The following is a 23824-nucleotide window of genomic DNA, read 5'->3' as shown; positions in this document are numbered from 1 at the left end:
GGTTCGGTTCTCGCAAACCTACTCCCCGTTGAGGAGGCCACAAAGGCCGGGTCTCTTTCAACCCTTCCCTCTCTCAAACAGTCCCTCGGACCGAGTGAGCTTCTCTTCTCAAATCAAAAGCCGGGAACAAAACTTCCCCGCAAGGGCCACCACACAATTGGTGCCTCTTGCCTTGATTACAATGGAGTTTTGATCACAAGAACAAGTGAGAAAGAAAAGAGGCAATCCAAGCGCAAGAGCTCAAAAGAACACGGCAAATCTCTCTCTCTAATCACTAAAGCCTTGAGTGGAGTTGGAGAGGATTTGATCTATTTGGTGTGTCTAGAATTGAATGCTAGAGCTCTTGTAGTAGTTGGGAGGTGGAAAACTTGGATGCAATGAATGGTGGGGTGGTTGGGGTATTTATAGCCCCAACCACCAAAAGTGGCCGTTGGGGAGGCTGTCTGTTCGATGGCGCACCGGACAGTCCGGTGCACACCGGACAGTCCGGTGCCCCTGCCACGTCATCACTGCCGTTGGATTCTGACCGTTGGAGCTCCTGACTTGTGGGCCCGCCTGGGTGTCCGGTGCACACCGGACATCTACTGTTCCTTGTCCGGTGTGCCAGAATGGGCGCGCCTGACATCTGCGCGCGCAGAGCGCGCATTAAATGCGCGGTAGAGAGCCGTTGGCGCGGAGGTAGCCGTTGCTCCGGAGTCGCACCGGACAGTCCGGTGCACACCGGACAGTCCGGTGAATTATAGCGGACTAGCCGTTGGAGTTTCCCGAAGCTGGCGAGTTCCTGAGGCTGATCTTCCTTGGCGCACCGGACACTGTCCGGTGTACACCGGACAGTCCGGTGAATTATAGCGCGAGTGCCTCTAGAAATTCCCGAAGGTAGCGAGTTGGCGTTGGAGTCCTCTGGTGCACCGGACACTGTCCGGTGTACACCGGACAGTCCGGTGCTCCCAGACCAGAGGGCCTTCGGTTCCCACTTTGCTCCTTTGTTGAATCCAAAACTTGGTCTTTTTTATTGGCTGAGTGTGAACCTTTTACACCTGTATAATCTATACACTTGGGCAAACTAGTTAGTCCAATTGTTTGTGTTGGGCAATTCAACCACCAAAATTATATAGGAACTAGGTGTAAGCCTAATTCCCTTTCAATCTCCCCCTTTTTGGTGATTGATGCCAACACAAACCAAAGCAAATATAGAAGTGCATAATTGAACTAGTTTGCATAATGTAAGTGTAAAGGTTGCTTGGAATTGAGCCAATCTAAATACTTACAAGATATGCATGGATTGTTTCTTTCATAAATAGCATTTTGGACCACGCTTGCACCACATGTTTTGTTTTTGCAAAAACTCTTTTGTAAATACTTTTCAAAGTTCTTTTGCAAATAGTCAAAGGCAAATGAATAAGATTTTGCAAAGCATTTTCAAGATTTGAAATTTTCTCCCCTTGTTTCAAATGCTCTCCTTTGACTAAACAAAACTCCCCCTAAAAGAGATCCTCCTCTTAGTGTTCAAGAGGGTTTTGATATATCATTTTGAAATACTACTTTCTCCCCCTTTCGAACACAATAGGATACCAATTTGAAAATATTTAACACTTAAGTTTTTGAAATTGGTGGTGGTGCGGTCCTTTTGCTTTGGGCTCATTTCTCCCCCTTTTTGGCATGAATCGCCAAAAACGGAACCATTAGAGCCCTCGAAGTGCTATCTTCCCCTTTGGTCATAAATAAATGAGCTAAGATTATACCAAAGACGAAGTCCGGTTCTTTAGCTTTGGGCTTTTACTCTCTTCCCAAAGTCCTTTTCTTTGATGCTCATGCTTGTCTCCCCCTAGAGACTTGAAGCGACGGCGAAGGATGAGTTACGTAGTGGAAGCCTTTGTCTTCGCCGAAGACTCCAATTCCCTTTCAATACACCTATGACTTGGTTTGAAATAGACTTGAAAAACACTTTAGTCATAGCATATGAAAGAGACATGATCAAAGGTATATAAATGAGCTATGTGTGCAATCTAGCAAAAGAAGTTCCTAGAATCAAGAATATTGAGCTCATGCCTAAGTTTGTTAAAAGATTGTTCATCAAGAGGCTTGGTAAAGATATCGGCTAATTGATCTTTAGTATTAATGTATGAAATTTCGATATCTCCCTTTTGTTGGTGATCCCTAAGAAAATGATACCGAATGGCTATGTGCTTAGTGCGGCTATGCTCGACGGGATTGTCGGCCATTTTGATTGCACTCTCATTATCACATAGCAAAGGGACTTTGGTTAATTTGTAACCGTAGTCCTGCAGGGTTTGCCTCATCCAAAGCAATTGCGCGCAACAATGGCCTGCGGCAATGTACTCGGCTTCGGCGGTAGAAAGAGCGACCGAATTTTGCTTCTTTGAAGCCCAAGACACCAAGGATCTTCCCAAGAACTGGCAAGTCCCCGATGTGCTCTTCCTATTGATTATACACCCCGCCCAATCGGCATCCGAATAACCAATCAAATCAAATGTGGATCCCCTAGGATACCAAAGCCCAAACTTAGGAGTATAAGCCAAATATCTCAAGATTCGTTTTACGGCCGTAAGGTGAGCTTCCTTAGGGTCGGCTTGGAATCTTGCACACATGCACACGGAAAGCATAATATCCGGTCGAGATGCACATAAATAGAGTAAAGAACCTATCATCGACCGGTATACCTTTTGATCCACGGACTTACCTCCCGTGTCGAGGTCGAGATGCCCATTAGTTCCCATGGGTGTCTTGATGGGCTTGGCATCCTTCATCCCAAACTTGTTGAGAATGTCTTGTGTATACTTCGTTTGGCTAATGAAGGTGCCCTCTTGGAGTTGTTTGACTTGGAATCCTAGAAAATATTTCAACTCCCCCATCATAGACATCTCGAATTTCTGTGTCATGATCCTACTAAACTCTTCACATGTAGACTCGTTAGTAGACCCAAAGATAATATCATCAACATAAATTTGGCATACAAACAAGTCATTTTCAAGAGTTTTAGTAAAGAGTGTAGGATCGGCCTTTCCGACTTTGAATCCATTTGCAATAAGAAAATCTCTAAGGCATTCATACCATGCTCTTGGGGCTTGCTTGAGCCCATAAAGCGCCTTAGAGAGCTTATAGACATGGTTAGGATACTCACTGTCTTCAAAGCTGGGAGGTTGCTCAACATAGACTTCTTCCTTAATTGGTCCATTGAGGAAGGCACTTTTCACGTCCATTTGATAAAGCTTAAAGCCATGGTAAGTAGCATAGGCCAATAAAATGCGAATTGATTCAAGCCTAGCTACGGGTGCATAGGTTTCACCGAAATCCAAACCTTCGACTTGGGAGTATCCCTTGGCCACAAGTCGAGCTTTGTTCCTTGTCACCACACCATGCTCGTCTTGCTTGTTGCGGAAGACCCATTTGGTTCCTACAACATTTTGGTTAGGACGTGGAACTAAATGCCATACCTCATTCCTAGTGAAGTTGTTGAGCTCCTCCTGCATCGCCACCACCCAATCCGAATCTTGGAGTGCTTCCTCTACCATGTGTGGCTCAATAGAGGAAACAAACGAGTAATGCTCACAAAAATGTGCAACCCGAGATCTAGTAGTTACCCCCTTATGAATGTCGCCGAGGATGGTGTCGACGGGGTGATCTCGTTGGATTGCTTGGTGGACTCTTGGGTGTGGCGGCCTTTGCTCTTCATCCTCCTTGTCTTCCTTATTTGCATCTCCCCCTTGATCATTGCTATCATCTTGAGGTGGCTCATTTGCTTGATCTTCTACTTCATCAACTTGAGCTTTATCCTCATTTTGAGTTGGTGGAGATGCTTGCATGGAGGAGGATGGTTGATCTTGTGCTTTTGGAGGCTCTTCAGATTCCTTAGGACACACATCCCCAATGGACATGTTCCATAGCGCTATGCATGGAGCTTCTTCATCACCTATCTCATCAAGATCAACTTGCTCTACTTGAGAGCCGTTAGTTTCATCAAACACAACGTCACATGAGACTTCAACTAGTCCAGTGGACTTGTTAAAGACCCTATATGCACTTGTGTTTGAGTCATAACCAAGTAAAAAGCCTTCTACAGTCTTAGGAGCAAACTTAGATTTTCTACCTCTCTTAACAAGAATAAAGCATTTGCTACCAAAGACTCTAAAATATGAAATGTTGGGCCTTTTACCGGTTAGGAGTTCATATGATGTCTTCTTGAGGATTCGGTGTAGATATAACCGGTTGATGGCGTAGCAGGCGGTGTTGACCGCCTCCGCCCAAAACCGATCCGAAGTCTTGTACTCATCAAGCATGGTTCTTGCCATGTCCAGTAGAGTTCGATTCTTCCTCTCCACTACACCATTTTGTTGTGGCGTGTAGGGAGAGGAGAACTCATGCTTGATGCCCTCCTCTTCAAGGAAGCCTTCAATTTGAGAATTCTTGAACTCCGTCCCGTTGTCGCTTCTTATTTTCTTGATCCTTAAGCCGAACTCATTTTGAGCTCGTCTCAAGAATCCCTTTAAGGTCTCTTGGGTTTGAGATTTTTCCTGTAAAAAGAATTCCCAAGTGAAGCGAGAATAATCATCCACTATTACAAGACAATACTTACTCCCGTCGATGCTTATGTAAGCAATCGGGCCGAATAGATCCATGTGGAGTAGCTCAAGCGGCCTGTCGGTCGTCATGATGTTCTTGTGTGGATGATGGGTTCCAACTTGCTTTCCTGCTTGGCATGCGCTACAAACCATGTCTTTCTCAAAGTGAACATTTGTTAGTCCTAAAATGTGTTCTCCCTTTAGAAGCTTGTGAAGATTCTTCATCCCAACATGGGCTAGTCGGCGATGCCAGAGCCAACCCATGTTAGTCTTAGCAATTAAGCAAGTGTCGAGTTCAGCTCTATCAAAATCTACCAAGTATAGCTGACCCTCTAACACTCCCTTAAATGCTATTGAATCATCACTTCTTCTAAAGACAGTGACACCAACATCAGTGAATAGACAGTTGTAGCCCATTTGACATAATTGAGATACAGAAAGCAAGTTGTAATCTAAAGAATCAACAAGAAAAACATTGGAAATGGAATGGTCAGGAGATATAGCAATTTTACCCAAACCTTTGACCAAACCTTGATTTCCATCCCCGAATGTGATCGCTCTTTGGGGATCTTGGTTTTTCTCATATGAGGAGAACATCCTTTTCTCCCCTGTCATGTGGTTTGTGCACCCGCTGTCGAGTATCCAACTTGAGCCCCCGGATGCATAAACCTACAAAACAATTTTAGTTCTTGACTTTAGGTACCCAAATGGTTTTGGGTCCTTTGGCATTAGACACAAGAACTTTGGGTACCCAAACACAAGTCTTGGAGCCCTTGTGCTTGCCCCCAACATATTTGGCAACTACTTTGCCAGATTTGTTTGTTAATACATAAGATGCATCAAAAGTTTTAAATGAAAGATTATGTTCATTTGATGCAGTAGGAGTTTTCTTAGGCAACTTGGCACGGGTTGGTTGCCTAGAACTAGATGTCTCACCCTTATACATAAAAGCATGATTAGGCCCAGAGTGAGACTTCCTAGAATGAATTCTCCTAATTTTGCTCTCAGGATAACCGGCAGGGTATAAAATGTAACCCTCGTTATCCTGAGGCATGGGAGCCTTGCCCTTAACAAAATTGGACAATCTTTTAGGAGGGGCACTAAGTTTGACATTGTCTCCCCTTTGGAAGCCAATGCCATCCTTGATGCCCGGGCGTCTCCCATTATAAAGCATGCTACGAGCAAATTTAAATTTCTCATTTTCTAAGTTGTGCTCGGCAATTTTAGCATCTAGTTTTGCTATATGATCATTTTGTTGTTTAATTAAAGCCATGTGATCATGTATAGCATCAATGTTAACATCTCTACATCTAGTGCAAATAGAAGTGTGCGTAGAGGGTTTGCAAGAATTAAGTTCAACAATCTTAGCATGAAGAATATCATTTTTATCTCTAAGATCGGAAATCGTAACTTTGCAAACATCAAAATCTTTAGCCTTAGCAGTTAAATTTTCATTTTCTATTCTAAGGCTAGCAAGAGAAATGTTTAATTCTTCAATCCTAGCAAGCAAATCATCATTATTATCTCTAGGATTGGGAATTGAAACATTACAAACATGTGAATCAACCTTAGCATTTAAACTAGCATTTTCATGTCTAAGGTTGTCAATCATCTCATGGCAAGTGCTTAGTTCACTAGATAATTTTTCACATTTTTCTACTTCTAGAGCATAAGCATTTTTAACCTTAACATGCTTCTTATTTTCTTTAATAAGGAAGTCCTCTTGGGTGTCCAAGAGATCATCCTTTTCATGGATGGCACTAATCAATTCATTAAGTTTTTCTTTTTGTTGCATGTTGAGGTTGGCAAAAAGGGTACGCAAATTATCTTCCTCATCACTAGCATTATCATCACTAGAGGATTCATATTTAGTGGAGGATTTAGATTTAACCTTCTTTTTGCCGTCCTTTGCCATGAGGCACTTGTGGCCGACGTTGGGGAAGAGAAGTCCCTTGGTGATGGCGATGTTGGCGGCGTCCTCGTCGTCGGAGGAGTCACTTGAGCTTTCGTCGGAGTCCCACTCCCGACAAACATGGGCATCGCCGCCCTTCTTCTTGTAGTACTTCTTCTTTTCCTTTCTTCTCCCCTTCTTGTCGTCGCCTCGGTCACTGTCACTAGATATGGGACATTTAGCAATAAAATGACCGGGCTTACCACATTTGTAGCAAACCTTCTTGGAGCGGGACTTGTAGTCTTTCCCCCTCCTTTGCTTGAGGATTTGGTGGAAGCTCTTGATGACGAGCGCCATTTCCTCATTGTCGAGCTTGGAGGCGTCTATTGGTTGTCGACTTGGTGTAGCCTCCTCCTTCTTTTCCTCCGTCGCCTTGAATGCGACGGGTTGAGCTTCGGATGTGGTGGGTTCGTCAAGCTCGTTGATCTTTCTCGAGCCTTCGATCATGCACTCAAAACTTACAAAATGCCCGATAACTTCCTCGGGGGTCATTTTAGTATATCTAGGATTACCACGAATTAATTGAACTTGAGTAGGGTTAAGAAAAATAAGTGATCTTAGAATAACCTTAACCACTTCATGGTCATACCACTTTACGCTCCCGAGGTTGCGCACTTGGTTCACCAAGGTCTTGAGCCGGTTGTACATGTGTTTTGGCTCTTCCCCTTTGCGAAGGCGGAACCGACCGAGCTCCCCCTCGATCGTTTCCCGCTTGGTGATCTTGGTGAGCTCGTCTCCCTCGTGCGCGGTTTTGAGCACATCCCAAACCTCCTTGGCGCTCTTCAACCCTTGCACTTTGTTATACTCCTCTCTACTTAAAGAGGCGAGGAGTATCGTTGTCGCTTGAGAGTTGAAGTGCTCGATTTGGGCCACCTCATCCTCATCATAATCCTTATCCCCTACGGATGGTACCTGTGCACCAAACTCAACAACATCCCATATACTTTTGTGGAGTGAGGTTAGATGAAATCGCATTAAATCACTCCACCTAGCATAATCTTCACCATCAAAAGTTGGTGGTTTGCCTAATGGGACGGAAAGTAAAGGTGCATGTTTAGAAATGCGAGGATAGTGTAAGGGGATCTTACTAAACTTTTTACGCTCTTGGCGTTTAGAAGTTACGGAGGGCGCATCGGAGCCGGAGGTTGATGTTGATGAAGTGTCGGTCTCGTAGTAGACCACTTTCCTCATCCTCTTTTGCTTGTCTCCGCTTCGATGCGGCTTGTGGGAAGAAGATTTTTCCTTCTTCTCTTTGTGGTGAGAAGAAGATTTCTTCTCCTTCCCTTTGTTGGAGGAGATCTTCTTCTTCTCCCTCCTTTTGGTGCGGGACTCTTCCGATGAAGTGCTCCCTTGGCTTGTAGTGGGCTTTTCGCCGGTCTCCATCTCCTTCTTGGCGTGATCTCCCGACATCACTTCGAGCGGTTAGGCTCTAATGAAGCACCGGGCTCTGATACCAATTGATAGTCACCTAGAGGGGGGTGAATAGGGCGAAACTGAAATTTACAAATATAAACACAACTACAAGCCGGGTTAGCGTTAGAAATAAAATCGAGTCCGCGAGAGAGGGCGCAAAACAAATCGCAAGCGAATAAACAAGTGAGACACGCGGATTTGTTTTACCGAGGTTCGGTTCTCGCAAACCTACTCCCCGTTGAGGAGGCCACAAAGGCCGGGTCTCTTTCAACCCTTCCCTCTCTCAAACGGTCCCTCGGACCGAGTGAGCTTCTCTTCTCAAATCAAAAGCCGGGAACAAAACTTCCCCACAAGGGCCACCACACAATTGGTGCCTCTTGCCTTGATTACAATGGAGTTTTGATCACAAGAACAAGTGAGAAAGAAAAGAGGCAATCCAAGCGCAAGAGCTCAAAAGAACACGGCAAATCTCTCTCTCTCTAATCACTAAAGCCTTGAGTGGAGTTGGAGAGGATTTGATCTATTTGGTGTGTCTAGAATTGAATGCTAGAGCTCTTGTAGTAGTTGGGAGGTGGAAAACTTGGATGCAATGAATGGTGGGGTGGTTGGGGTATTTATAGCCCCAACCACCAAAAGTGGCCGTTGGGGAGGCTGTCTGTTCGATGGCGCACCGGACAGTCCGGTGCACACCGGACAGTCCGGTGCCCCTGCCACGTCATCACTGCCGTTGGATTCTGACCGTTGGAGCTCCTGACTTGTGGGCCCGCCTGGGTGTCCGGTGCACACCGGACATCTACTGTTCCTTGTCCAGTGTGCCGGAATGGGTGCGCCTGACATCTGCGCGCGCAGAGCGCGCATTAAATGCGCGGCAGAGAGCCGTTGGCGCGGAGGTAGCCGTTGCTCCGGAGTCGCACCGGACAGTCCGGTGCACACCGGACAGTCCGGTGAATTATAGCGGACTAGCCGTTGGAGTTTCCCGAAGCTGGCGAGTTCCTGAGGCTGATCTTCCTTGGCGCACCGGACACTGTCCGGTGTACACCGGACAGTCCGGTGAATTATAGCGCGAGTGCCTCTAGAAATTCCCGAAGGTAGTGAGTTGGCGTTGGAGTCCTCTGGTGCACCGGACACTGTCCGGTGTACACCGGACAGTCCGGTGCTCCCAGACCAGAGGGCCTTCGGTTCCCACTTTGCTCCTTTGTTGAATCCAAAACTTGGACTTTTTTATTGGCTGAGTGTGAACCTTTTACACCTGTATAATCTATACACTTGGGCAAACTAGTTAGTCCAATTGTTTGTGTTGGGCAATTCAACCACCAAAATTATATAGGAACTAGGTGTAAGCCTAATTCCCTTTCAAGTATACTCAGCCTTGCTTGTGGCATAATTTTTACAGGTTCTCTGGAGGACATGGTTGCTGGCGTGACTTGGCCGTCCATCTTGCCACAGGGGTGCACAGTCGAGTGGGACCCTTCCTCGGTAGAGGAGGAGCATGAGGAGTGACGGGCCAGGCTTCCCCATCCCTTCGTTTATTTACCGTTAGTTATATTCCGCTGCATTCCGAACAATGATCACTACTTTTGAAAAACTCTGATGATGTTGTAATAAATTAAGTACTCATTAATGTATGGTTTATGTTTTATTGTATTTGCTCTGTGCCTCACCTTCGAGTGAGTACGTGGTACTTGATCCTGTTAGTGGCCTCGTCGGATTAGATCCGAGGGACTGACGTTTTATTCCTATTTAAGTGTGGTCTAGCCTTTAAGGTGGGACTTAGGAACTTAAGTTGGAATAACTCGGGTGGTTCCGCCACAGAAAATTCCAGGAAAATGTTAAAAATATGAGATCAATTTTGTTAGATTCCTAATTTCTATAGTATTTAATAAAAATAGTAGTATGGTTTTTATTCCAAATAGGGAATTATGGTGTATTTAAAATAGCCAAAACCCATACTTCTAGAATTTTAGAAATTAATTAATAATCCCAAAAATCACCAAACTCTTTAGATAAGCTTTAGATGTTATTTAGAAGCCTTGGGTAAAGTTTGGTATGATTTGGACCATGTTTGGTACCTAGAACCCAAAACCCTAGTCTTCTAGTGGTGCCTGCCCTATGGACTTCACTACCGACTCCAGAAACCCTAGTTTCCTGGAGATCCATGAAGAAAAATTGTATTCAAGACCTAAGATAATGTACTTTTATTATCTTTGCATTTGCATAAGCATTACATGAGCATTCATGATTATATATGGCTATATATAGAAAACGCAGAAGAGATAGAAGTTGAAAAGGCAAGGACTACACCACCACCACCTGAAGAACCCCAGGCCGAGAACGGCTTTTATTTTGACATCGGTGGAGCAGAGCCTGACTCACCTATCACACAAGGCAAGCCCCGGTGCATTTGCCACATCCTTGCTATTTTAAAATCTTTCTCACTTGCTTGATGCATTAGGTGATACGAGTTGCGTGCTAAACAAATTGATGCATTTCCTTCCTTGAGAATTTGATTACCTTTCCTTGAACCCCTGTTTTATAAAAAATGTTTTTCTTATGCTTAGCTTTGCTCTAGAAAAACAAAATGTTTTGTTTTGACAAAAGATGATGCTTCAAGTGGGTGGGATGTTTTCAAAATAAAACTTGATGGTGGATCCATCATGGCCGTGATGGGTTCAACATCGGAAAAGATGTACCTCTACCAGGTACCAAACTTTGGGTTGAAAATAATAAAGCTGAGACCGGGTGGGTGACTTGCACGAGAAAGGAGTCTCGGTGTAGTGTCTCCATCTGAGTCGATTAAGGACCTTGTCGATGTAGGCCTACTGACCGAGGACCCTTTAATTGGTCACATGCCTCATCATGGGTAAGCTTTGCCTCGGGCAGACTAATACCAGAATAAGATAACACGCAATGGGAGTGGAGAGATGGCGAGAGTAGCGTGTACCCTCCGTGGCAAGAGGCTGGACGGTGGTGTATCTATGCTCTCGGTTGGCATGAACCTGATCTGGTCTTAAGAACCCTGGTGGCGAGTTGACATATGCAAGGGTTAAGTGCTACATATGTCGTGTGATTGGAGATCCTCAGCTGAGTATTAATCGATTCGGATCGCCGTTACTTCTCGAACATGAAGACTTGGTCACTGACTTACACGTAGCATTCCAGTGAACTTAAAGGGTTGATAAAAGACGGCTAGTGCAGGTCAAGTGCTTGAACTAGGGTAGAAAGAACTCTAGATGTAGGTAACTTTACTTAAACTGACAAGTAAAACTGGATTTTTAAGGATCCACTATTAGCAAGCATTTCTGCAAACAGAGTCTTTGATTATTGATAAGCCATACCTTGATTCCCAAAGGCCAGCATATCCTGGAGAGTCTTTTTTTATTTTGACGGGTAAGACTTGCGAAAGTACACTTCGTACTCAGGGCTTTGTCCCATGTTGTTTTAGGTGAGGAAGCAGCAAATTTTTGTTGCTTTTGTTCCAAGGTGGTGCCTAAGGAAGAAAATCAAGACTGAAGCCTCGAGAGGAAGTGTCCTCCTTTAAAACTTTTTACTGTTTGTCGGGAGGGGTTTTTGCCTCCCAAGATATGTAATAATATTCTCCAGCACTCTTATATTTGCTATGGTCTATAAAAATACTACTCTTTCTATACTTTAAAATAAAGTAAGTTATTGTAACTGCTTCCGCATACTCGTTCCTCTGATGTGTTGTAATATCTGTGTGACGGGTGAAACGCTCTTGGGCAAGGTAAAGAATTCAGATACCGAACTTGTCAAGTGATCAGGTGCACCTGCAGGGTTGTCCGAGGTTCGATGGATAAGGACAATTGTAGGTAGGCCTAATGACTTGGGAGGTTCTGTCACAACCTTCTTCATCTTCTTTTTCTTGTCGCCGCTCCAATGCGACTTGGCATGTGAAGGGGATCCCTTCATTTTGTTGCCAGATTCTCCCGATGGAGCCTTCCCATGGCTTGTAGACTTGTCACCGTCGGTCACGATCTCCTTCTTGGCGTGATCTCCCGACATCACTTCGAGTGATTAAACTCTAATGAAATACCGGGCTCTGATACCAATTGAAAGTTGCCTAGAGGGGGGTGAATAGGCGGAAACTGAAATTTATAAACTTAAAGCACAACTACAAGCCGGGGTTAGCGTTGGAAATAAAATCGAGTCCGAAAGAGAGGGGAAAAACAAATCAATCAAATAAATAGAGTGGATGACACGATAATTTGTTTTACCGAGGTTCGGTTCTTGCAAACCTAGTCCCCGTTGAGGTGGTCACAAAGACCGGGTCTCTTTCAACCCTTTCCCTCTCTCAAACGGTCACCTAGACCGAGTGAGCTTTCTCCTTAATCAAACGGGTCACTTAGACCCCTACAAGGACCACCACAACTTGGTGTCTCCTGCTTTGATTACAAGTGTCTTGAGAATAAGAAAGAGGAAGAAGAAAGCGATCCAAGCGACAAGAACTCAAATGAACACGAAAATCTCTCTCCCATAAGTCACTAAGTGTTTGGAGTGGTTTTGGACTTTGGAGAGGATTTGATCTCTTGTTTGTGTCTTGGAGTAAAGTCTAGAGCTCTTGTATTGAATGTAATATGCTGGAAACTTGGATACCTTGAATAGTAGTGGTTGGCGGTTATTTATAGCCCCAACCACCACAATAGTCGTTGGGGAGGCCTACTGTCGATGGGCGCACCGGACAGTCCGGTGCGCCGCCGGACACTGTCTGGTGCGCCAGCCACGTCACCCAACTGTTAGGGTTCTGACGGTTTCGGTCGTTGGAGCTGACATCTTGGGTCCGGTGCCGCACCGGACAGATACTATTCACTGTCCGATGCGCCTTCTGGCGCTGCTCTGACTCTGCGCGAACTGTCCGCGCACTGTTCATGTTGCATGCGACCGTTGGAGTCGACCGTTGCACTCGCCAGCCGTTGCCCCACTGGCACACCGGACAGTCCGGTGCCACACCGGACAGTCCGATGAATTATAGCGGAGCAGCTCTCTAGAAACCCAAAGGTGAAGGGTTCAGTCTGTACGGCCCCTGGTGCACCGGACACTGTCCGGTGGTGCACCGGACAGTCCGGTGCGCCAGACCAGGGTTCTCTTCGGTTTCTTTTGCTCCTTTGATTTGAACCCTAACTTTGATCTTTTTATTGGTTTGTGTTGAACCTTTGGCACCTGTGGAATGTGTAATCTAGAACAAACTAGTTAGTCTAATTATTTGTGTTGGGCATTTCAACCACCAAAATCATTTAGAAAAAGGTTTGACCCTATTTCCCTTTCATTACCCCCGAAGCTATAATTAGAATGGGGATTTTTGTCCGTGCTATAAGCAGTCAGGGGCTAGAGCCAAGCGTGAAGTGCTTCTGTAGTATGCACGAGCTTTTGTATGAGACGAAGGCTACTGGCAAAGAACAGTACCACAACAACTTCGGTTGTTATGGATCTATTGCTCGCCCCAATGCAAGCCACCTGGTGCCAACATTTCAGAAAAGATGGCCCGGGGCCTGGATGGAGGAGTGGTTTTACGTTAAGAATGATTTAAAGGCAAGGGAAGACATCAAAGAAATTATTCAGCGCCCTATCTGGTCTCGCTTCGGCGTCCGAAGGCCAAAGGTGGAAATTGATAGCACTGTTGAAGCATGTCAGAGGGATTTTAGCACTGTGTGTGCCTTCATTGGCACAAGGGATTTGATTCAAGAGCATATATCCTTCAGGGTATGGCCACTTGTGGAGAGCTTGGATATGCCGAAGGAGACCACAGTCGATTCTAGTGAGGGTGGTCTGGTCCGACTGAAGTATACCTTCAGATTTAGGGAGAGGTTTGATGAACCAGATGACAATTGGCTGAAGTGTATCGAAGCTACCAGCACTACCGGAATCCAGGACTTTGCCGAGTGCCGGCGGCTTTGCCGAGTGCTTTTTATCGGGCACTAGGCAAAGATGACTTTGCCGAGCGCCGCACTCGGTAAAGTCCTGCGCTTGGTAAAGAGCTTGTTTACCGAGTGCAGGACACTCGGCATAGAGAAACACTCGACGAAGACTGCTTTGCCGAGTGGCAAACACTCGGCAAAGATGGCGCTCGGCAAAGGGCCGTTAGCGGCCGTCTACAGATGATGGCCGTCAGCCTTTGCCGAGGGCTGAAAGCCGGCACTCGGCAAAGCAGATTCTTTGTCGAGTGTCAAATATCTGGCACTCGGCAAAGAGGGTCTTTACCGAGTGTCTTCTGTGGACACTCGGCAAAGCATTTTTTTTATTTTTTTTATTTTGGCCACCAAACTTTTTGTGGTATGTTCCTACACTATGTAGACCTACATGAACCATTTTGGGACAATTATAACAGTGTTTTCAATAGCTAATAGATTTAGTTCGTTTATTTGAATTTCTTCGGAAAATTCAAATTTGAACTGCAGGTCACTCGAAACTTGAAAAACCGTGCATGCAAAAATGATATCCATGCTACTTAGCACAAGTTACGACCGATTTCAGGAGCGGGCCGGAAACTTCGAGCAACATGCTCACTAAACATGGTCGTGAACTTGCCATCCACGTGTTTAAAAATTGTACAAAACACAAACAAAGTCAGAAAATCATGAAACATGTCCACGTGTCATGATATCATATGTAGAGGCTGTGATAAAATTTTGAAAAATTTTCGAGAAAGCTGTGATGCACTATGTGTACAAACCTAAGAGATCCACATTGAAACTCTATGATTTCATGTGTAGTTCTCTTAGGTTTCTACACATAATGTCTCACAACTTTCTCCGATATCATGACACGTGGACAAGTTTCATGATTTTCTGAGTTTGTATGTGTTTTATAAAATTTTTAAACAGCTGGATGGCAAGTTCACGGCCATGTTGAGTGAGCATGGTGCTCGAAGTTTTCGGTCCGCTCCTGAAATCGGTCATAACTTGTGCTAACTAGCATGGATATGATTTTTGCATGCACGGTTTTCCAAGTTTCGAGTGACTTGCAGTTCAAATGTGATTTTTTCGAAGAAATTCAAATAAACGAACTAAATCTACTAGCTATAGAAAACACTTTTCTAATTTTCTCAAAATGGTACATGTAGGTCTATATAGTGTAGGAACACACCACAAAAATTTTGGTTGGGAAAATAAAAAAATTAAAAATATAATTTGTCGAGTGTCCAGAAATGACACTCGGCAAAGTAGCCTTTGTCGAGTGTCTCCTTTGCGACACACGGCAAAGAATAGTAAAATAACCTTTGCCGAGTGTCGCTTAGGGGACACTCGGCAAAGACGAGTTTGACGAGTGCCCCCGATCTGGCACTCGGCAAAACGTATTTTAAAATAAAAAAATCTTTGTCGAGTGCCAGATCACGGGCACTCGGCAAAGCACTCGTACATAGCCCTGTTCAGTTCTTATTCTTCCTCACTCTCTCACTCTCTCAATCCACTGCCCTCTGCTCCACGCTGCCGCCGTTCCCTCGTCGCGCCGTCGTGCCCTCGCACGCCGCTGCCGTGCCCCCGCCGCGCCCGCTGTCGTGCCCCCGCCCGCCCGCCGCCTAAGTGCACGCCGGGAAAGTGCATGCGGCCGAACTCAAACCCCTGCGCCCCGTCGTCTCGCCCGCGACCAAACCTCTAATATGATTGCTTGCTTTCGTTTTGTGATATTGTAATTAAAAAGCTTTATGTTCTACGTGTATGATTTATATGAAATGATTAGGTTTAGTATTGAGTTAATTATATACGTGTATGATTAGGTTAATATGTAGTCTTGTTGTGTTAAATTTATGTACGTGTATGATTAGGTTAATATGTAGTATTGTTTATTGTCGTCCATCGTGCCGTTGAATTATGTGTGGATGTCAGCCATCGTGCTAATAGTTTTATTTGCAGGATTTCGAAACCTCCCCGTGCAGGGGAGGTGCTGCCGAAATTTTCTGTAGCTAGGCTTCTATTAGAGGATGGAGGACCGTGAGTGAATGTACACGGGTTGTAGAGGAAGGAATGATGTCACCAATGAATGGATTAGAAAGACCGATGATTTCGTGGAACGGGCATATGGCGAAGCTGCTAAAGAAGCGAGTCTAGTCCCATGCCCGTGCAGCAAATGTGCCAACCGGAAAAGAAAACCAAAGAAGGCCATGGTAGAACATATTTGGAAGAATGGATTTACGTCGGGCTATACTCGGTGGATATTTCATGGTGAAGCGCATCGTACGAGAGAGGATGTGCTGAGACAACGTGTCGAGGATTATGACGCGGATGCGGGGGTAGCGGATATGTTGAACGACTATCAGGAGGCACAGTACACGGGAGGATGTATGGATGACGAGCCAGAGCCGACTGCAAAGGCGTTCTACGACATGTTCGACGCGGCACAGAAGCCCCTTCATGGCCAGACAAAGGTTTCTCAACTGGATGCCATTGGGCGTGTAATGGCGTTCAAGTCGCAGTACAGCATGAGTAGAGACGCATTCGATGGCTTGTTGACGGTTATTGGGAGCCTGCTTCCGGATGATCACGTTCTGCCAAAGAGTATGTACGAGGCACAGAAACTCCTTCATGCACTCAAGATGACGTATGAGCATATTCATGCTTGTCCGAAGGGCTGCGTGGTATTTAGGAAAGAATACGCGGAGGCAAAGTACTGTCCCAAGTGTAAATTGTCTAGGTTCGTGGAGGTAGACTCTGGTGATGGACAAAAGAGGCAGCTCGACATCCCCTTGACAATCCTACGGCACCTTCCGTTCATACCGAGGATCCAGCGTCTGTACATGATAGAGGAATCCGCGAAACAGATGACATGGCACAAAAATGGAAAACGATACAATCCTGACAAGATGGTGCACGCATCCGATGGTGAAGCATGGAAACACTTTGATGCCATTCACCGTGAGAAAGCCGAAGAGGCTCATAATGTACGTGTTGCGTTGGCCACAGATGGGTTCAATCCATATGGAATGAGCGTTGCCCCGTACACATGTTGGCCCGTGTTTGTTATCCCAAACAATCTCCCCCTGGTGTGTGCTTTCAAAGGCAGAATATATTCGTGTCGTTGATAATTCCCGGACACCCGGGGAATAAAATGGGCGTGTACATGGAGCCTTTGATCGATGAATTGGTACGTGCCTAGGAGGAAGGGGTATGGACGTATGATCGAGCTACGAAGACAAACTTCAGAATGCATGTTTGGTACAAGTACTCCATACATGACTTACCGGTGTATGGGCTATTTTGCGCCTGGTGTGTTCACGGTAAGTTCCCATGCCCAGTTTGCAAGGAAGCTCTCAGGTTCATTTGGTTGAAAAAGGGTGGCAAATATTCGTCCTTCGATAAACATCAACAATTTCTCCCTCCTGACCATCCATTCCGCCTAGACATCAAGAACTTTACGAAAGGTGTCGTAGTGACAGACCGCCCACCTGCAATGATGACTGGTGCCAAAATTCGTCAACAGATAGATGGGCTCGTGGCTAATACAGAAGGTGGTTTTGTGGGATATGGTGAGCAGCATATGTGGACACATAAGTCTGGCTTGACTCGGCTCCCCTATTATGACGACCTCCTCCTTCCACACAACATTGGCGTGATGCACACTGAAAAGAATGTTGCCGAGGCACTGTGGGCAACTGTCGGTACCCTGAATCAGGGGTACCCTCTTCTACAGTATGAAGACGCTGCGCCCGTACGACACCTTAGGATCGCACGGAGAGCGGCACTCGACCCCACCACATGGGCAGGCCTAAGGGCACCACGTGGCGAGGAAGGATAATACATCCCGGGAGGCACTCTTGGGACCAGTCTTCCGCAGAGGAACACCGGACCCCTATGAGTACGGGTCCGGAGCTCCCGAGGAGACATGTCGGGTCCCCTTGAGTGAGGTCCGGGCCTTAGCAAGGTCCCAGGATGGAGAGGACCCTGGCACGAGCAGGGGTCCAGTGCCGACACGTGTCCAGGCCTTGCCCTACGCTCCCCGCTCAGGCGGAAACCCGTCGCAGCCGCATGGCTTATGACGTAAGCCAACGGGCTGAGCCTAATGTAAGGCCCATACAGCTGTGCAGCCTTTGCATTTATTGCGGAGAGGACGTGCCGCCTGCCACCACGCTGATGGATGACGCGCCCTCTCAGCATTTAATACGTCCTGCCCAATCCGCCAGCAAACGGCGTCAGGGTCACCCAGCAGACGGTGCGCCTGACCAGTCTTTTGGTAAACAGTGTGCCCGTACCGAGCGGCGCACAGTACTCATCATCCTTCTACAAGAAGCTTCCCCTGCACGTCGTGGATACGGAGATCTCGGGCGTCAGGGCACAAGAAGATTCCCCAGCAGCAAAGATTTGTGGCTCCAAGCGCTATATTCTTTATGTCTCTAGGCCCACCTGTCGGGGCCCAGTACCTTTGTGCATTCCCTCCTTCAGCTATAAAAGGAGAGGCATGCGACGTTACACACAAGCTCAAGCTCAGGCTCACTCAGACACTCACAAGTTCATACAAGCTCTCAAGCAATACATCACACAGTGGAGTAGGGTGTTACGCTCCGGCGGCCCGAACCACTCTAAATCCTTGTGTGTTGTTGTGTTCTTCCCACTTTTCCAACTAACAAGCAAAACTCTTAGGCCCCTCCTCATCTTAGGATCTAGGGTGGGTGCACTCCGCCACCCGGCCGGAGATTTGCTCTCCGACATTTGGCGCGCCAGGTAGGGGCTAGGCTTTAGGTTTTTGCTTGTCTCCTTGCTCAAGCATGATGATGCAAATCCTCAAGCACTGTGCTGAGACTTTGGTGGATTTCGCGGTGGAGGAAGAGGATGCTTCCTCCACGCCGCAAGTTCCCAACCGCCCTGTGCCAGGCACTGCTGCAGTGCACGCCGCACGGCAGCATCTAGGGGCATTATCGGCAGCCAGGGAGTTGTTGCGACACCCCCCAAGCTCCACGGCCTCGCCGGGGGCCATGAAGCAATGGCGGGACGATGTCGACTGACTGCTCGGTATGGCACATTCTACCTCGACCAGGTCGAGGACACGGTCATCCCGGCGCCAACACGAGGCGTCAGCATCTGTGCGCTCGCCCTCAGTAAGGGGTGCACAGACCAACGACCTCCGGGCAGAACTCAACCGCAGGCATGCGGGAGAGGATGCCCGGGTATCTTTAAAAAAGGTGCGCGAGCACCGCCAAAACATAGATGGTCGCAACCTCGATCAGGACTTCGCGACAGTTGCACCGCAAACACCACTGGGCACCCGGTCCCAAACAGGTGTCCCCTTGGCCGGTGTGGGTTGCACCGCCCTTGCGGATCACCTCCGCGCAGCGTCATGGCCACACAAGTTCCGGCCGCACCTGCCGGAAAAGTACGACAGAACATCGAACCCGTCGGAGTTCCTGCAGGTGTATGTCACCGCCATCACGGCAGCAGGTGGAAAGACCGCTGTGATGGCAACATACTTTCATGTGGCCTTGTATGGACCTGCCCGGACCTGGCTCATGAATCTTAACCCAGGGTCAGTCTACTCCTGGGAGGAGCTCTGCGTGCGGTTCATTGCAAACTTCGCCAGTGCTTACCAGCAGCACGGTGTGGAGGCCCACCTCCATGCGGTAAGGCAGGAGCCCTGGGAGACCCTCCGGAAGTTCATCTCCCGCTTCACCAAGGTGCGAGGTACTATACCTCGTATTTCTGATGCTTCCATCATCACGGCCTTCCGACAAGGAGTACGTGATGAAAACAATGTTGGAGAAGTTGGCCACACACGATGTGGAAACTATCCCCACACTCTTCGCTCTGGCCGATAAATGCGCCAGGGCCGCCGAGGGCCGTGCATGGCACTCGGCCCCACAAACCGGAGCCGACCAGTCGGGTGGCTCGGGCGCCGTCCCCCGGGACGGAAAGAAGAAAAAGAAGAAGGATCGCGACTACTAGAGGTCGCGGTCCACCGCTCTAGTGGTCGCAGCCACGACCGGGGGCCAGGGCGACCGCAACAAACGCCCACGGCCGCAAGCGGCTCATGCCCTGTGCACCCCAATGGTCGCCACAACGCCGCAGAGTGTCGCGAGATCATTGACCTCGCAAAGCGTGTCAGTGAGCGACGCGAGCAGTCTCCCAAGGATGGCTCCTCACCTCGTCACCGACCTGGCAAAGAAAAGGTCGACGACGGCGAGGTGGCTGCGGCTAAGCGGGACCTCGGGTATCAATCGCCCAAAGGGGACCTGAAAGATGTCTTCGCCGGAGGCTCTTACCCCGGTGAAGACAACTAGATGGACCCCAGGGGGATCCCGAGCTCCCCTGTCTACGGAGCTGAAGCATGCCTTCCTCTGGAAACCCTTCTGGATTTCCCCACGGGTCCAGGCAGCCAACAGGTACACACGGAAGTGACCACGACTAAAGATAAGGGCTCCCGTGTTAAGTGCAGGTGGGGGCCCGGGGTCGGGACCTAGCCCTACGGCAAGTACCAAACCAAGAAGGGCTTTGTAACTCTCCCCAGCTAGGAAGGACCCTTCAAGGTAACAGGAATACACCGACCCAGAGGCAACCATCTAGCTATGACCGGAAGAGTACCTTACCCCGATGCTGAAACATCTCTATAAGTTCTATCCATAAAGCAAGGCTGAGGGGTCGAATCTATTTTTTGTAACTAGGTAACGCATACGTATAAGACAACCCGGTGGGGTCTGTCCCCATAAACCCGGCCTATTGGTCTGCACACATGCACGACGAAGTTATAAAGAGAAACTACCCCCTCAGTTGTGCTCTTGTGATAGTTCCATCTTGTTGCTCCATGGTCCTACCTTGCAGTCTTTCAGATAGTACTTTTTAGCTAACCCATCCGTACAGTTTCCACCTGTCTGACATGACGACATCCGAATTGAGCAGCCAGGCTTGCAGTTTAGGGCCCCTGCTACGAAAGTAGGGAGGTCCGACAGCCTGGGGGCCGGCCCTAGAGAACCGGACCCCGTTCCATGGGGTGGCCCGGAGCCTGTGTTGCCGCTCAGCCTAGTCCCGTACCGTGGGCCTGCATGCTCCGCCACTCCGTGACGGGAACTTAGTATCTGGAGCTATAAGTCCTGCGGGTCCGACAACCTTGGGACTGGAACTAGAGAATGGACATTAGTCTCCTAGGGTGGTTCGGAGCCCGTGTAGCTGCTCAGCCTGGTCCCGTACCATGGGCCTGCACGCTCCACCGCCCTGCGACAAGTGTCCTAGTATCTAGAACCGCGACCTAAGGAGGTTCGGACACGCAACTTGGCCACCCGGACTAAAACCTGCGAGTCCCGAGCATGTATCAAAGGACGACTAATGTCAGACGGGGAACCCTATGATGTGTACTACTAATGCTTCCTAGCTCAAAGTTGTGTACAGATCCAGATCCCGACGAGTTTGGCTCCCGAGGGTTGTTGACAATCTTTTCAGATGCGCTGGTATCCAACCTTAACACGTTAAGCCTACATCCCAGGCAGGGGGCCAGGTACCAGGGAGGAGTCAACAATATCACACACAGCAGGAATGAGTGATACACATATAAGTGTTAAATACTGCTTAAAAATAGTACTCAGTAGTACCTTGCAAAAACAGGAAAAAGCCTGGGGCCGGTGCTAAAAACGGTTACCCGTTCCATAGGGTGGTCCGGAGCCTGTGCGGCAGATTAGCCTGGTTCCGTACCCAAACCCTGCACACTCCACCACTCCATGACGGGTGCCCTAGTATTTGGAACTAAAGTCATGTGTGTCCAACAACCTAGAGGTCCGGCTCTGAAGAACGGGCACTTGTCCCCTGGGGGGGTCCGGAAACCGTGTAGCCGCTCAGCCTGGTCCCGTACCGTGAGCCTGCACACTCCACCACCCTGCGGCAGGCGTCTTAGTACTTGAAGCCACCGTCCAGGGGGTCTGGACACACAACTTGGCTTCCCAGGCTAAAATCCTGCGTACATATGTTATTACATTCTGCTTTCAAGCAAACATATGTTCCCTGACAAGCGGGGCCCTAGCTCCATTTCTGCAGGAATGGACTACACTGCACCAGCAGGAGTCGCGCTGGAAGCTGGCTCCAGGCAGCCTCACCAGCGGCGGCGACCACCTCTGCATCGACGGATCGCCGGCGACAGCGACCACCTCTGCACCAGTGCAGCGACTCGAGGCACCCCCGCGCATGGCCTAATAGTGACATTAAGTATGATAGTCACGGGCCAGTCCGCCATGGGAATAGGCGTAGCAGTTGGCATGACCATAGGCAGTCCAGCAGTAATTGCATCAATAGGCGCACAGGAACGGCGGTCTAACCGCCAATCAGACTCTGGCCCCACCTACAGGCTCGCATCCTCCCCTGAGGCGGGCCCAGGGGCCACTGTCGGTACCCTAAATCAGGGGTACCCTCTTCTACAGTATGAAGACGCTGCGCCTGTACGACACCTCTGGGTCGCACGGAGAGCGGCACTTGACCCCATCACATGGGCAGGCCTAAGGGCACCACGTGGCGAGGAAGGATAATACATCTCGGGAGGCACTCTTGGGACCGGTCTTCCGCAGAGGAACACCGGACCCCTGTGAGTACGGGTCCGGAGTTCCCGAGGAGACATGTCGAGTCCCCTTGAGTGAGGTCTGGCCACGTGACGTACGTGGCAAGCCGCTCCGATGGCCCCACGACTCAGACACAGACGCACAACTTGCATGCACACACATGCACACACCAGCGCCCTGCACACACACGGTGCCAGATTTATTTCTAACACAGGCGCGGCGCCTCATGAACGCGAAGATCTAGCGCTGGAACAGCGCGGCCCTGGCGCGCGCGTCATCGTCGTCGTTGCGGCGGCCACCGCGGCCGGGTCGACGAGGGCGTGCACGATGTGGCGGAAGAAGTGGGAGCTGGAGCGCAGCGCGCCGCCGGCGGTGGAGGTCTGCGTGGTGTGCTGCTGCCACTCCAGCTCATGGCTACGACCGAAGACGCGCGCGCCCTCGCCGACGAGGATGACGGTGACGCACCAGAAGTCGGTGATGTTGAGGGTGCTCGCGAAGCCGCCGAGGAGCACGACGGTGGCCCACACGAAGTCGAGCATCCCGAGCCTGTTATAAATGAATACGACACAAAGGGAATCAATCACAGAGAAGACACAGATTTAACGTGGAAAATCCCTCTAAAGCGAAGGGGAAAAAACCACGGGCGTCGGCCAGCAACTTCTCACTATTTTCAGGTGGTTACAGATCGCATGAGATTTACAATTGAGATAATTATCTCCTGCAGCTTACAAAGATATTTATAGAGGTGAAACCCTAAAACGAGTAGGGAAACCATCCGTACCGTGGGGGGCTCCGCCCCCCGCACCCCCAGGCGTCCCACGGGCCTCCGCTTCGCTCGCCAACCTGGCCGCCTTCTTCAGAATTTGGATCACAAAGTCAACAAACTCCACCTTGAGACAAAATTCCTTGTAGCATCATAATAGCAAACTCCACCTTAAACAAATGCATCATCATCTTGCCGGCGCCAATAGCCACTAAGGGCTAATTTATAATACCAACTAAGTTTGAGCATAGCTCAAACTTAGCAACAGAAACATGCTTTGCCATCATATCAGCAGGATTATTATGAGTACTGATCTTGCATACCTTCACCAACCCTTTTTCAATGATATCACGAACGAAGTGATGACGAATATCAATATGTTTGGATTTCTCAGTAATCATCTGATCTTTGGTGAGATGAATAGCACTCTGACTATCACAATAGATGGTAATGCAAGACTTAATTCCACATAGCTCTGGATATATATCTTTCAACCATAAGGCTTCCTTAGTAACTTCTGCAATTGCCATATACTCAGCTTCTGTGGTAGACAAAGCAACAGTATCCTCTAAACGAGCTTTCCAACTCACAGCACAATCTCCAACAGTAAAGACATAACCTGAAAGAGATCTCCTCCTGTCTAA

General features: G+C 48.3%; 1 protein-coding gene across 1 annotated transcript in view; it reads right to left on the bottom strand.

Annotated features, from left to right (window-relative positions):
* LOC103645671 (actin-depolymerizing factor 2) overlaps positions 1 to 22051 on the bottom strand; it is a 74292-nt gene extending 52241 nt beyond the window's left edge. Inside the window, exon 1 of the mRNA XM_008668685.2 lies at positions 21914 to 22051. Within this exon, the coding sequence (XP_008666907.2) occupies positions 21914 to 22051 (138 nt within the window). The remainder of the gene's footprint in view (positions 1 to 21913) is intronic.
* Positions 22052 to 23824: the final 1773 nt, after the last annotated feature.

This window comes from Zea mays, chromosome 1 (genome assembly GCF_902167145.1).
Source record: "Zea mays cultivar B73 chromosome 1, Zm-B73-REFERENCE-NAM-5.0, whole genome shotgun sequence".
Lineage (NCBI taxonomy): Eukaryota > Viridiplantae > Streptophyta > Magnoliopsida > Poales > Poaceae > Zea > Zea mays.
Note: the sequence above shows the minus strand (reverse complement) of the source record. Positions and strands in the feature narration are given on the sequence as shown.